Raw genomic sequence first — 15,555 nt, 5'->3', positions numbered from 1 at the left:
ATGTTTGCTGCATTGTCGTAACTTTGAGAATGACAGTTTTTTATATGGAGGTTGCAATCTTGAATAAATTGTAAAATCTGCAACTTTTAATAGGCAAAAATTTGAGAAACCTCTCGTGTACTTCAAAAGTACCTGGATTTACATATCTTATTATAAAAGTCAGCTGATTGATATGTTGCAAATCAGGAGTGGAATCTACTATAATACCAAAGTATTTTGCTTCTTTAACTTCTTTTAGAATTTTGTCAAGTACATACTCTCCTAACAATTTAATAAATTTGTCACAAATAGTTGAGGAAAGGTGTGACACATTTCCACATCCACAATTTGCAAATTTCACTATGTGATTTGCCAGAAACACATATTTTGCTAATAATTCTAGCATACCCAAATAAATTATGCCCAAATAATGCTTGAAAGGTGATCCAAACATATTGTTTTCTTTGTGAGCAAGGGCTTGCCCTTACTCACAAAGAAAAAAGTATTACATCGACTATTCTTCGTAATACTTGTTTCCAATATTCAGACTGAGTTTCCATTTTTTAAATAAAAAACGTATCCAAACCCTTTGGTTTGGATACGCTTTTTATATGCTTGTTAGATCGAATGGAGCAACTCGTAACCGATCTTGAATGAGCCGCATTATTTTCATGGGTCGAAAGCTGAGATCCGGAGTTTTTCCAGTCATTAAGTCCAACTATTAGTTGATTCCAAACTTCAACTGGATAAAATAACTTGCAAAATACGCAATACACCATTTTTGTCTTTGGTGTACTGTGTATTGTATTTGTGTGTATTGTATTTGTCTTTGGTGTATTGCGAAAAAACTAGCCAAGTACGATCAATTTCTTCGCCATTCAGCATTTTCTGTTTTGAAAAAGGATTTTGAAATGAACCGTTGAACTCCTCCACTTATTTGCAGCATAGACTTTATCGTTTCTTTGTCATCAAAATCAATATTTTGTGGAAAATAACCTTTTTAAACAAAATATTGAATAAGCTGTTCTTGCTCACAATTATTCCATTCAGCAGGGTCATTATTTGGCGAAACACAAACACTCACCATGTATGATGCACTTTCTTGTCCATTATTATCATTAAGCACAAATTTTCCTCTCCTTAAAATTTTCACCATTTCAACCAGAACTAGGCAGAGAAGAAGGTGCAATTACTTCTTCATCATTTTCATTTTTCATAATAGAACTCTCGGATGTCGATGTCGAAGAAATGCTACTAACATCATTAGCTTTTAATTCAAGAAATCCTAAATTTACTAAAGATGTTTGCCCTTTCGCTTCTCTTTTTTTCTTTTCTTGTTGTACTTTCTGCTTTTCTGCTCCACTTGGGTACTGCCGCTTCATAGTTAAACACTGAAGGGTAAATAAGTAAATTTAAAAAATGTTTGAGATTTAGTTTTGAGTTTTCCAAAAAAAATAAAAAGTTTATTACCTATTTGCTCTTTAATCTGATTGTTTATCAGTGTTTTTTTTACAATTTTACAGTTTTTTTTTTACTTGCACTACACTCAAATAATGAAAACACGCAAAGTCACTAAAAAGTTATTTTTGAAACAAACACCTCACTCTTACATGATTCAATAACAAATGAAGTTAAGAGGCAACCAGGCAAAACTTCCTATCTTGGCAATGCAATCAGTTTTCGTGACCTTGAAGCTGTCAACAGCACCGTGCGCCGATATTGGTAATGTTAAATTGTGAATGAAAGTATTTTGTAAATTATAATACTTCAATCATATTTAACATAATCCTCCATGTCATAAGCAAGACTTGTAAATATTATTTGTTGTTAGTCTCTTGCTTATAATGTGTTATCCATATAGTTGCCTTGAGTTTTGTTTGTTATTATTTAATAATATAATCTTAAGATATGTAATAGTAATAAAAAGATTCTGTATAAAAATATCATTCATTTAAATTACTTTATTCTGTAAGATTTATTGTAAGAAACTGTGTGTATATAAATTTAAATGTACCTTATATGAACTGGATATATGTTTTTTATTATGGTAAATGAAAGTGAAAGTAAATTTAAGGAATTCTGCTAATGAGATTTGATTGGTCACTGTCAAGGAAAGTCCTGCTATGCTGCCTCACCGTGGCGGGGGAGGTGGCCCTGGGCAGGATGGGCAAAGCACATCGGGAGTATCATTACTCCTGGTAGGGCCTCCCAAGGCATGAAGGCCATCCCACTATGCCCAGCTAAATGCTAGCAAGCAAAGACAGAAGAGGAGATTGCCACCATCTGTCTTAATTTACTGCCCATTAGACATTCATGGTGAAGGATTTAACACACACCATGCCGGCTCGGACGTCGCCCGGTTCAACCAGGTCCGCGTTGCCATTTGGTAGCAGCTCCAGGGGTGGCAATGCGAAGTTAGCGACTGGCGCTACCACTATCACTGACAAAAATAATGGAAAAACTGGATCCAGATTCAGACTCCACAGCCATTTAATGACTGAACATTAGTGGATATCAATGGAATGAATGAATGAGTGAATATTAATGGAACTTGGAATATTAGAACTCTACTACAATCAGGTCAACTCAAATTACTACAACACGAACTAAAAAGTCCCATAACACTCCATTTATATTTATAAAATATAAATGGAGTGTTATGGGACTTTGTGAAATTCGATGGCCCAAAACAGAAGAGCTAACAACAGATGAAGGACATTTGCTTTTTTACTCTGGATGTGACTGCAGCAGAAAGGAAGGTGTTGGGTTTTATGATATACACAAATCATCACAAAATTCTGTCATGGAATTCAACCCTATCAAGAGCAGAATTGCTTTAGTCTGCCTGAGAGGAAAACCACTCAATATCACCATCATACAGGTCTATGCCCCAACCACAGATCACGAGGACTCCGAAGTAGAGGAGTTTTATGGTCAACTTAATGCAACAATCACCAGAGTGAATAGAAAAGACGTTTTGATTGTACAGGGCGATTGAAATGCCAAAATTGGAACAGACATTGGCTAGGATTATTTCCCATTTATCGGACCATATGGCTATGAGGAGACAAACGAAAGAGGTTTTGAATTCATCAATTTTGCCTCACAAAATGAACTTACCATTACTAACACTCTATTTCCCCATAAACCTTCCAGAAGATGGACATAGACTTCCCCTGATGGTAAAACACACAACCAAATTGACTTTATCCTTGTAAGCACAAGATTTAAAAACTCCATCAACCTCACAAGAACCAGATCATTTCCTGGTGCCGACATTGGCTGTGACCACAATATGGTCATCGCAACTGTGAATATGAAAATGAGGGAAAGATTACCTACAAAATCAACTCGTAAAAGATATAATATAGAAAAATTAAAAGATCCCCAAATAAATACACTATATAAATACAAATTAAAACAAATTTTTGACAGAAGCTTCAAGAAACATAATAGTATCAAATCTAAAACCAAATACTCTCACAAAAGATAACTGAGAGAGCTGAAGAAATCCTTGGATACAAAAGGAAAATAAATAAACCATGGATAACCAACAATATTTTGGACCTATTGAACCTAATAGAGAACGGTATAAAAATATTACTAAGATTATTAAAAAAAGAAATCAAACATGCTAGAAACTTATGGATATTGGATGAATGCAAAAATATAGAAGAGGACTTAAATAAAAATAATTCTAAAAGTGCTTTTCAAATTATCAATAAGCTAACCAAACCTTTTACCGCAATTAATTGGAGCATAGAAGATGAAGATGGAACTCCTATCATGGATAACCAGAAAATAATTGATAGATGGAAATGTTATGCAACCAAGCTTTTTCAAAAGGACCCTCAACTGACCGAGGATATTTTGGACGGAATTTTGCCAGGAGGTTTGGAGGAAGGAGATTACCCGATATTAAAAGAAGTTATTGCAGCAGTTAGTTCCTCAAAAATTGGAAAATCACTGGGAAGTGATGGTGTTACAGTGGAACTGATACGTGAAGGAGGCGACATCATCATAGACACCTTGCTAAATTTATTCCAGGATGTATGGAACACAGAGACTTGGCCTTTTCATTGGTGGACTTCTGTCCTTGTACCTATCCCTAAAAATGGAAACAGCAATAAATGTAGCAACTATAGAACAATAAGCCTTATTAGTCATCCAAGCAAAATCCTGTTAAAAATACTATTGTCAAGAATCGAAAAGAAAATAGAAAGCAGACTATCAGATGAACAAACAGGTTTCCAGAAGTACAATCGACCATATTTTTACAATACACATATTGGCGAAAAATACATAGAACATAACAAAATAATCTGTCACAACTTCTTAGATCTTCAAAAAGCTTTTGACTCAATATGGCACGAGGCATTATGGAACATTTTAGAACATTATGGTTTTGACAACAAAATCATTAGGATTATTAAATCTCTTTATTCCTCATCTGATATGAGAATTGAAATTAAAAATTACAGCAGTGAACCGTTCTGGGCAGAACAGGGGGGTAAGACGGATGCATCTTGTCCCCTCTGCTTTTTAATTGTTTTCTGGAATATGTCATAGATGAAGCTCTTTATGAATATGACACTGGAATAGTAGTTGGCGGACTAAGAATAAATAACTTGCGTTTCGCTGACGATATCGATCTTCTGGCAGAAAGTGAAGAAGAATTACAAGAGATAACCAGCCGTGTTTTCGGAACATTAAAAAAATATGGATTATACATAAACCTACCAAAAACAAAAACAATGATAACCTCAAAATCAGACATTGAATTCTTAAAGATACAAATTGGCAATAAGCAAATTGAGAATGTAAAGAAGTTCACTTATCTAGGAAGCACGTTGAGTCAAGATGGTCATTCAAAAACCGACACTAAATACCGAATTGCTAAGGCAACCGTGGCCCTACAGAAGTTAAACCATTGTGGGGAGATAACAGAATAGCAATCACAAGACTAATTGAAACCTTGGTGAATTCTGTCCTTTTGTATGGTTGTGAGGCCTGGACTTTATTGAAGGAAGATGAGAGGAGACTCCTGTCTTTCGAAATGAAAACTTACAGAAGACTTTTGAGAATTCCCTATACCGCTCACGAAACCAATGAAAATGTCCGAAAACTGATTGACTCAATAGATGGGAGAAAAAGGGAAAATATTCTGACAGTCATCAGAAGAAGACAGATGAAATGGTTCGGACATGTGGAGAGGGCTAATGGCATTCCAAAGCAAACCCTAGAAGGAATCGTTCTGGGATCATGGGTTAGGGGCCGACCTCAATTAAAATGGACTGATAACATCAAAAATTGGACAAATTCCTCCCTTTCTCAACTGACATCAAGAACAAGAGACCGAGACGACTGGAGGAGACTAGCAAAGAGTATCACCTACCAGCCATGAATGACTCAACGGTTCATTTAGGACTATGGGAGAAGAAGAAGTGCGTGATTGGAGCATGGAGTACTGCATACAAAGGGAGAAGCGAGTTGTTATGAGCTGAACTGGTCAGAACTGGATTTTGGCAGGAAAGAGGAGAACAGAGTTAATTCGAATACGAAAGTAAGATATAGGAAGAAACCTTGGAGACAGCATAGAGATAGGCAGAAGGGAATTAATATATGCCGAAAATCGACTAGGAAAGGACAAGGAATTAATAGGCATTCTAAATTACTTCTACGGGAGTTTTGATACTACGATAAATTCCAAATGTTTAGTGGAAGAATAGTGCAGAACTGAAGTTGATACATAGAAGAAAATAAGGAATTAGTAGATAACTTAAACCAAGTGCATGAAGATTTGTGTATTTCTGTGTCTACAATCCAGTTATTATAGTGGAAGATTTCCTTTGAATTGTGTTGCCATTAAGTAAAAGTCAACGAGAATTTCAAATGTGCCTATGTGGCTTCGATGTGTAGAAGCAATAACCCAGTAAGAGTTGCCCTTTCTATAACTTTAACTCCGTCGGATATATTTTGACCTTAGCTGTGATGTCATGTCAATTAATGGTCGGATGTTAGATGTACTGAAGTACTTTCCCCTCGAAATAACAAGTGTTATGTTGATCTATTAAGTGTTAGCTGACTGAGAAAGAATATAGTGTGGCCTGTCATAAGATTAGTTATTGTAACATTTGGAAGGTTAAACTTTTAAGAACTATTCTCAACTTGATTGATTGAGCATAAAGAACTGAAGGGTGAATGTTTGTTAGTTAATGGATCGTAATTATTCTGAATACTTTAAACTGAGCTAATATATTTATGATTTAATTCATCTAATTGGGTAGAGAGAACTATGTGAAAGAATTACTGATGCTTTAAGAATTAAGGTGTCAACATTAGCCATAATCCTCAAACCTAAATAAGAAGTTAGTAATATCTGAATATGAATTTTTGTAATTGTTCAATTTGATAACCTTTTGCAGATAGTTATACTTGAATGTATATGTTGCACTATTCCACATTAAATGTTTTCTTTTGTTGAGTTAAACTTGGTATTTGACTGATTTTCTTTCATTGTACCACTCATAAAATTAATTGGACCTTTGCGGAAGCCTTAAAAGCTATTAATAACCTCGGCCTGAAGATAAAGTGATAATATAAGTATAGTTGATGATTGATTCCTCTATATTATTTAGACTAATCTGAATATAGGGTGGCGCAGTATATAATATAAATTTCTTTATATTCAGATGAGCATCAATCAATAACTAATGAATAAAAAAGGAATTTAAAGAGGTAAAGATAAGATTAACATACCAATAAAAATGATATTGATAATGCGGTTTAATTTAAAGCATAGATAGCACACACTGTTCAAAATACAAAATACGAAGCTTGTCAACTAGCGCTGACATTGGTATTGCGGCATTATTTAAAGCATAGATAGTGCGCTGTTCAAAATACGTATTAAAACGTAAAAATTGTTTTGAAAAAATTTTTGCTTAAAATAATCAAGATTTTTATGATATTTACTGAAATATTAATCTATTTTAGGAAAATGTCTTGGTTTGGGGTCTCCAGGCATGTGCCTCATTGTCTTCATGGGTAATCCACCACTGTTCCTTGTGAATCTCGAAAGCATCTTACAATTCTAAATACCGCAGTATAGCTTACTGGCCCGCAGGCTTCATTGAAATTTTTAATGCTGCCCGTGCTGTCTGATAGGTTGAAGACCCCTGGTCTAGAGCATCTTCAACATGATTTCAGCACAAAATGAATTATAATGTGTATGTGATTCACTGTAGTCTAGCCTTGTGCAAATGATTTTGTTTCTAGTTTCTTCAGATTATTTCATATTAAGCTTTTTAATTCCATATTTCTGATATAATCTTGATATACTTGGGACATTTTCTCTTCAGCTACTGTTTTCAGGAGCAGAAACTTATTCATTACAGGACTTAAATGTTTACTTCATTACCATCATATTATATTTTTCAGTGGAAAACATTTTTCTGGAAACTAAACTTATTATTATTATTATTATTCAGGCCTCCATGGAGTCAAAAGACTCATTGTGGGAGGTCCTTCCTAAGAAACACAAAGTCTATCAAGACTCATCGAGGGGAGGTTCCCCCCCCCCCTAAGAAACACAAAGTCCATCATACCACTCATTGGCCATTCTCGCTCTCACCACTCCATCAGGCAAGGCATTCCATGGTTCAACCACCCTCCATGCAAAGAAACCACTCCTCATCCTCTTGCTCACAGTTTTTTGTAACTTCCAGGGATGGCCTCTTGTCCTCACTCCTTCCCGCTGTTCAACCAAGTGAAAGAACTCCCCAGTGTCAACCCTGTAACCACCTCTCAACCGTTTAAAAGTCTCAATCATATCACCTCTCCTTCTTCTATCCACCAAACTCTGCAGTCCACATTCCCTCAGCTGATCCTCATAACTATCATTGTACAGTCCTGAAACCATCTTTGTTATCTGCCTTTGTATCCTTTCCACAGTTAATTTATCCCCTTCAAATCCTGAGGACCAAATCTGAGAACAATAGTCCAAGTGTGGTCTGATCAGGGTCTTATACAATGGAATGATAACTGTTTTATCTCAGCAGTTCAGTGTCCTTCTCATTATTGCAGCAATCCTCTGTGTTACCTTCACCACCTTTGCAATATGTCTCCCCTAAATTTCAGGTTTCTATCAATCCTAGATCTCTTGTCTCCCCTACTTCCTCCAGTATCACTCCTCCCATAAAGTATGCAGCATCCCATCGATGTTTCCCAAACCTCAATACCTTGCATTTTGCTGCATTACACTGACACCCCCATTCATTTGCCCATCTATCTAGCTTATTCAAATCCTCTTGCAGAGCTGCCGCATCTGCACTATTACTAATAATCCTTCCCGGCTTCGCATCATCTGCAAACAACCGAATATCCCATTGCAATCCACTGAGAATGTCATTGATATAAAGGTTAAACAATATACGTCCCAGCACTGAGCCCTGTGGGACCCCACTTGTAACCCTCTGCTTCCTTGAAACTGCCGCACCATACACAACTCTCTGATACCTATCGGACAGCCAATCCTGAATCCAGTTGACCCATCTGACATCCAGACCCATGTGCTGCAACTTAAATATCAGCTTATCAAGTGGCACCGTGTCAAATGCCTTCGCTAAGTCTAAGAAAATGGCAGTATATGCATTTCCCTCATCTAATGATCTTGTAGCTTTATCATAAAAGGCTAGCATATTGCTAAAACAAGAGCACCCCTTCACAAATCCATGTCGACTCTCACAGATAACATTACCCTCATCTGCCCAATGCTGTATATGGTCCCTCACTACTTTTTCCAAGATCTTAACAACTACTGATGACACACAAACTGGCCTGTAATTAGACACTTCCAGTCTGTTACCATCCTTATGCAATGGCACTATCTTACATTCCTTCCATTCCCTGGGCACCTTTCCCGCAGCCAGACTTTCATTGAAAAACCAGGTCAAAGGCACTGTCAGTTCCCTAGCACATTCTCTCAAAACTCGTGGAGAGTGTGTTTCAAAGACTAAGTACTCTGGATGTCAGTACTTAGTCTTTGAAACACACTCTCCTCCTGTACCTCTAAACCTGGAACCTGCCCTATCCCTCTAGCATTAAAACTGACTCCTCCAGGATGAAATACTCCAATAAGTGTTCATTGAACAATTCTACTATGTCTGCTGCATCAGTCACTCTATTCCCATTTTTATCCCGTGATTTCATTCTTCCATAGTCATTTCTCCTCCTACTGGCCACATATCTAAAAAATTCCCTAGGATTTTCTTTGGATCTTAGGGCTAATCTCCTCTCATGTTCCAGTTTCGTCTTCCTTACCATACCAGTCACTCTTCTGGCCTGTGTCTTATACTCTTAATGCATCTTCTCTTCTCCTCTCTCCTTATATCTCTTCCACAGCCTCTTTTTTGCATGTAATTCCTGTTTAATTAAAAGAAACGCGTATTAACCACAGTTAATCTGCAGTTAATACATGTGTTTCTTTTAATTATGATGGCACCACAGGTTTCGTTATTTAAAAAAAAAATTCCTGTTTAATATTGTTTGTCATCCACTTTACTCCAAATTGTGTCCTCTTGTTCACTTGTGGTATAGAACTTACCATTGCTGCTAACAAATATTCTTTCATAATTTCCCATGCATTAATGATATCCCGGCCTTCCAATTCCTCGCCCCATAAAATTTATGGAGGGAGGAATTGGAATTTTCTCTATAAAATTTATACAATTTGCTTTCAATATAATTTTCAGCTATATACACCAACCACTAAAATTATAAATTTCTTCCTTTTTCATACTTTTCATATAACTGATATGTGACACGAAGAATTTTTACTCTTAGACTGATTCATTAATAGCCAGACTATGGGAAGAAGTCCCTGGGTGCCTAAGATATATATCAGAAAAAGATGCAAAATCCAAAATAATTTTAAAGGATACACATCTGGTATAATCAATAACAATAGATTGGAAAGACCTGAATTATAATCACATTTATAAGGGCTTTACAACTATAAGGTGAGTTGGTCTTGTGAGATCTGTTTGGTTTTATGTCCAGAAACTAGTAATTTTTTCTTCTGCAAAACAGATAAACTGTTTAGTCAGCTTATATATATACACACATAATATATATACATATACTAGGATGTAGTGTATTTTTTTATGTAATCCAGAAATCCTACTCTAGAGACCAAACATGGAACTGTTTCAAGCCACTTCAGGCTTCCATTAAGTAGGGCAGTGGTCTCATACTAGATAATAAAATTCATCTCCCACCTATAGATGATCACAAATATGCTGAACTTATTTCTTAATGCTTTTTTATTATATTATTCTTGTGAATTGCTTAGTAAAATTTTCATGATTTAAAAATATATTGCATAATATTTTATTATCTTTAGTTAATATCAAATTGTGTTTTAATATTTGTCCTTTTTATTTATTAATTTTATTTAATTAATTTATTTATTTGATTTAATAGATGTGCCAGTGAGAACTCGCAGTTTGAAGTATGCATTTTAGGTAATGCTACGCATATTCCAGTTAAAGATATTATTCGTTTACAAGGAGAACCTTTTTCCATTTGGGTCAATACCTTGATTTTATTGGCCTTCCTAGTAGTGTTCCGTTTACTAGGATATTTAGTGCTTCGCTATTTTCGTAAGCCAAAATAAACAGTGAAAAAAAGTTTAACTTAAGGCAGTGAATTATTCTATCAAACTGTTGTCTTCATCCAATCAAGGACATGATCTCTTTCATATTTTGCAAGGAAAGAAAGGTAGTTTAGTGTCAGGAAACAAATATCACTGACAATACTCTTCATATTTGTATATGAATAATAGCAGTGATCCTGTATGGAACCTGTCACTGATAGCAGTGTCACACAAGCAAGCAAGCAAGCAGCTAAACAATTTATGCTCACTAAGTGAGCCATTTAAAATGTGTTTTTTAGCACCTTGCCAATAGAGACTGTTTTTCTCATCCATTTATATTTTGTATAAAACGTGACTGTGAAACTGAACTATAACTGTGCCAAAACTGGGGCACCTCTCTCATCACAGGGTAAATGCAGGAATGTTTCTCATCTTATATTTCACACAATTCCCGGTGTAGCTGCTTTGTCCCATTCAGAAAGGAAGGCTTCCACATATTCGTGAAACTTTGTATAAACTTACATATAGGTGCTGCATAGATGAGGCCTTAGTGACTTTCACATATGGATACAACCAGTGTTAAACCAATGAACCTAAACAAATGGGTAATTTAGTTGGCTTTTCTGTATCACATTCTGAACAATTATTTGTTATTACATTCTAATCTAGTTAATAATCACCTTCATGAAGCTGTATTTAATCATCGGATCCTCACATTATAAACAATAAGAACAAAGTTATTATGTCTTTTGACCGGTTATACAGAATGAATAGTTATGACATTTGATTTCTTCTTTTTTTTGTTTAGCACTATTTTGTATGCATGTTCATCCATCCAAAGAAGCCAATTTTTTGTATTATTTTAAAGCTGTAAAATTAATCCATAAGCAGAATCAGTTGATTCAATATATTGTGCCAGGGCAGGTGGGGATTTGAGTTGTATAATATGTTATGAAAGCAGTTCAGATGGAAGAAAATTACATTCATAATATGAAATGAAGTTGAGAAATTTATTATTAAAAATTATTATTACAGATTACTTTAAATTTATGCAAATGGCATTTTTTTCCCTTAAAAGCTTACCTTTATATATTGTTGGCACATAAACTAGTAAAAATTACTTGCACAAGAGTATTATAAACATCTTTGTTAATAGAACAGTTATTTTATATTGGGAGGAGTTTAAATATAAATATATAAAATCTTAAAAAGATCATACAATTCTTATAAAGTTTTTCTCTTTTTTTAAGATATAATTCTGTTAACCAAGTTGCTAATTATAAAGTAAATAATTATAAGCAGGAATCATTTTTTCTGCCATATTTTGTTTTTTTTTAAAGAAATATTTATAAACTAAGTGACTATTTTAGTTACTATTCATATATATAATTTATTGATAGTCAGAGTGCAAACATAATACATATTACAAAAAAAAAATTACAAATCAAAAATAAATGTCTTCCTCAGCTTTTATATATATTTTGTGCATGTGCTGGCAATCAGAGAATGAACAAACATGCCATTTTTTATGATCTGATGGGCCAATGCTAAGGACTTCCCATTTGGAATATGATTATTAATAGATTTTTATAAAATGTGATGGTTGTTGTTGTTGTTATTAATTGCATGTAAAAAAGATTATGCTAGTTCCTGAAATTGAAAGATTTGCAGAATAGTTTTACTTCTTGGGGTTATGAGTAAATATAAAAAGAATTGCAAAATCAGTTTGTATTGTACATGTTGAACAAGGCATCAATCAAAATGGATACTTACAAAATAAGTAAATATTTGGTGTGAGATACATTTTCTAAAAGTAAGACTAATTATAGTTATTATTTTCTGCTCTCTTTAAATAAAGGTTTCTTTGGTTAATTTCTTGTTAAATAAATGTATCATAAATGCATATTGTCGATTAAAAAATTAATTTTGTATATGTTATATGTAGAAAGTTTATGTTAAGATTTAGTGCTTTAATTCTTATTTAACATTCTAGCTTTGGTCTTATGCAAAAATTTTGTTAAATACATTTTCGTGTCTTCCCTTAGATTTTGATTGAAAAGAATATATTAAAAGTTATATAGTTGTATAAGTACATTGAAAATTAACATTATTTTAATGTTAGTAATAACAAACTGCAAGTTGCTATGACCAGCTAACTTGATTATAAAGGCGAAGCATTTAAAATGTAAAAAAATAAAGGAAAAAAAGTTTTAGAGCATGGTTCCCAACTGTTTTTTTTACTGTACCTCATTTTCTGAATTAGTAATACCTTGTATTTCATCTATTTCTGTTTTTAAAAAAGTTCAGTAATAAATGACATATTCTGCTTCGGTTTGCATTAAAAGTGTTGAAAAAGAAAATTTATACCAAAAAAAGTAAATATATTTGAACTTTTATAAATATATTATTAGTTACATAATTGTAACTAATAATTTATATTATAGATTGGGAATCACGTTTAACAGAAAAGCACATGTTACAACAGACTGAAACTTAACTGTATTATAACTTCAAATTTAAACGGAATTAATAGCTTTTAAAATAAAAACTTTTAAAAAAATTACATAAAATAAAGTTATGATTATGATAAAAATAATATTTATTGGGAAATCTTGATCAAACTGACCAGGAAGCTTCTGCATTAAGGTCTGTCAGAAACTTAAATTTTGATATGAAGAAATGACTAAGTAGATGAAGTTGGTACTTTTTTTTTTGACCTTTCTAAAATTATTTGATGATTACCACTTCAGAACACAGCTATATGTATTTGGAATAAGACCAAACTAAGGGATATAGTTAGTTGGTGTCAAGCCACATAGCCAAAGCATCCATATGTAACATTTTCATAGGACATTTTGCATTTTATCTACTATTATTATTATTATTATTATTATTCCTGATACCTCCAAGGAGTCCGAAGACTCATCGTGGGAGGACATCTACAACTGTCTCTGCACCTAACCTCTACTACGAATCATCTCTATCAACGCCATCTGCCGCCCACCTCCAACACCACCACAACTAGTAATTTTTGTCTGTAAATTGCGTGTGTTCTAAAGGGCCGATTTGTATGTATGCGGGATGAAAAACCCGAGTTTCCGGGAGAAAAAACCCTGCTACCTCCGTATGAGATCGGCTAACTCACTACTATACTCACGACTACTATATAAAGTATAAATTATTATTTTTTTATTAATATATATCAGAATAAAAATTAATTAATATTGAGAAGGTTTGATTAAAATAACCTAGAAACTTATGTATTAGTAATGTCTGGAACTTAATATTTATCTAGCAGAATAATTGATAAATTCAAAAATCAAACAAACAGTGAATCTTTAGAACATGGATTAGTGGTGTGTAATAATGTCACACATAGTGACATGCTCATCATCATTATTATAAATGAGTTTGAAACATTGTCAATAATTATAAGCATCAGCACTATTGGTGAGAAATGTATAACACAAAATACCACAAACAGCTGTCACATGTAGAGATGGTGTTAGTTATCTGTATTACAGTGGTCATTGTTCCTGGGATGACAGTTAGAAATGGTATTATGGAATAATAAATTATGGTTCACAGTTTCTACAGGATGGAAATTTAGTAATGGTCAAGTACCATGATCCTGTTTCTCCTAATTTGGTTTGAGATAACTGGTTGTTTTAATATCACTATGGTTACCAATATTTATTGCGAACTACTTTTTTTAACAAATAAATTTATTTAGTTTAATCCTTTATCCCAGTGAGAGCAAACAAAGTTTGCGCCTGAAAATATCTTCAGGACTGAATATAGTGTTGCACACTATCTTACCTGGGTAAGTAGTGTAACACCAGGGCAACTCGTAGCAAAGGTGGAGCAAGATACCAACACTCCTATCCCAGTATCTCCCATAATGCAAAACACATCTCCTTGTGGATATGTATACTGTCCCTTAATGCATAACAGTATACATATTCACAAGGAGATGTGTTTTGCATTATGGGAGATACTGGGATAGGAGTGTTGGTAGCTTGCTCCACCTTTGCTATGAGTTGCCCTGGTGTTGCACTACTTACCCAGGTAAGATAGTGCAACACTATATTCAGTCCTGAAGATATTTTCAGGCGCAAACTTTGTTTGCTCTCACTGGGATAAAGGATTAAACTAAATAAATTTATTATAGTCTAACCTAGTGAAAAATAGACTTTCAATACTTTTTTTAACATTGCTGAGCACTTTTCACATGTTTTGTCAGGTTGCATTTAATAAGACCTGCATATAGCAATCATTTGTTATGGGATAAATAAATTGCAAGATGGAGGAGAATATTCCTAAGGCAACTGTATGTCAAAAGAGTCGAGGCATATAATTTCTGTCAAGTGTGATGACCCATTATAAAAATGTATATTGGAATGAACCATGGGATCTAAATAATTCTGGTAGGGTAGAATATGAAAGTTCATACAGAATTGTACTTGGAACTATTCTTTAAAGGTTGACATAGGGAAATTTGGGAAAGCAGTAGGCTACTGTCAGTGATTTCTAATTATACGAAATCTTATTTACATTTTTCTAGTTGTCTTGGAAAATTAGCAAAAGTATTTAATTCATGAACTGAAGAAATTGTTATGCATCATGCAATAAAATTCTACACTTTGTTTCAAAAAACAAAATCAAATTGTTATGGCTTTTTCAGTAATAAAATTATCTTGTATGCAATAAATGAATCTATCCGAAAAGCATTTTTTAGTTACCGTGGAATTATTTTAAGGGATAGTGTATTAAAATTAAGAGAGGAGGATTAGAAACAAGTAATATTAAGATGAAAGAAATAATTAAGACTTATTTTCTCTGTCTTTCACTACATCTGAAGTGTAGTATTACACAGGTAGTTTCTATTGCCTCATAGCAAATTATATTTCCACATTTTTTGC

General features: G+C 33.8%; 1 protein-coding gene across 1 annotated transcript in view; it reads left to right on the top strand.

Moving 5' to 3' along the window:
* Positions 1 to 11,454, top strand: part of LOC150107670 (uncharacterized) — a 115,945-nt gene extending 104,491 nt beyond the window's left edge. The window contains exon 14 of the mRNA XM_090391455.1: positions 10,462 to 11,454. Coding sequence (XP_090247581.1) covers positions 10,462 to 10,654 — 193 coding nt within the window. The 3' untranslated portion in view covers positions 10,655 to 11,454. The remainder of the gene's footprint in view (positions 1 to 10,461) is intronic.
* The last annotated feature ends 4,101 nt before the right edge of the window (positions 11,455 to 15,555 follow it).

This window comes from Typopeltis vanoorti, chromosome 4 (genome assembly GCF_054136105.1).
Source record: "Typopeltis vanoorti isolate ZY-2024b chromosome 4, IOZ_Tvanoo_1.0, whole genome shotgun sequence".
NCBI lineage: Eukaryota > Metazoa > Arthropoda > Arachnida > Uropygi > Thelyphonidae > Typopeltis > Typopeltis vanoorti.
The sequence above is the reverse complement of the archived record's forward strand: the minus strand, read 5'-3'. Positions and strand labels throughout refer to the sequence as shown.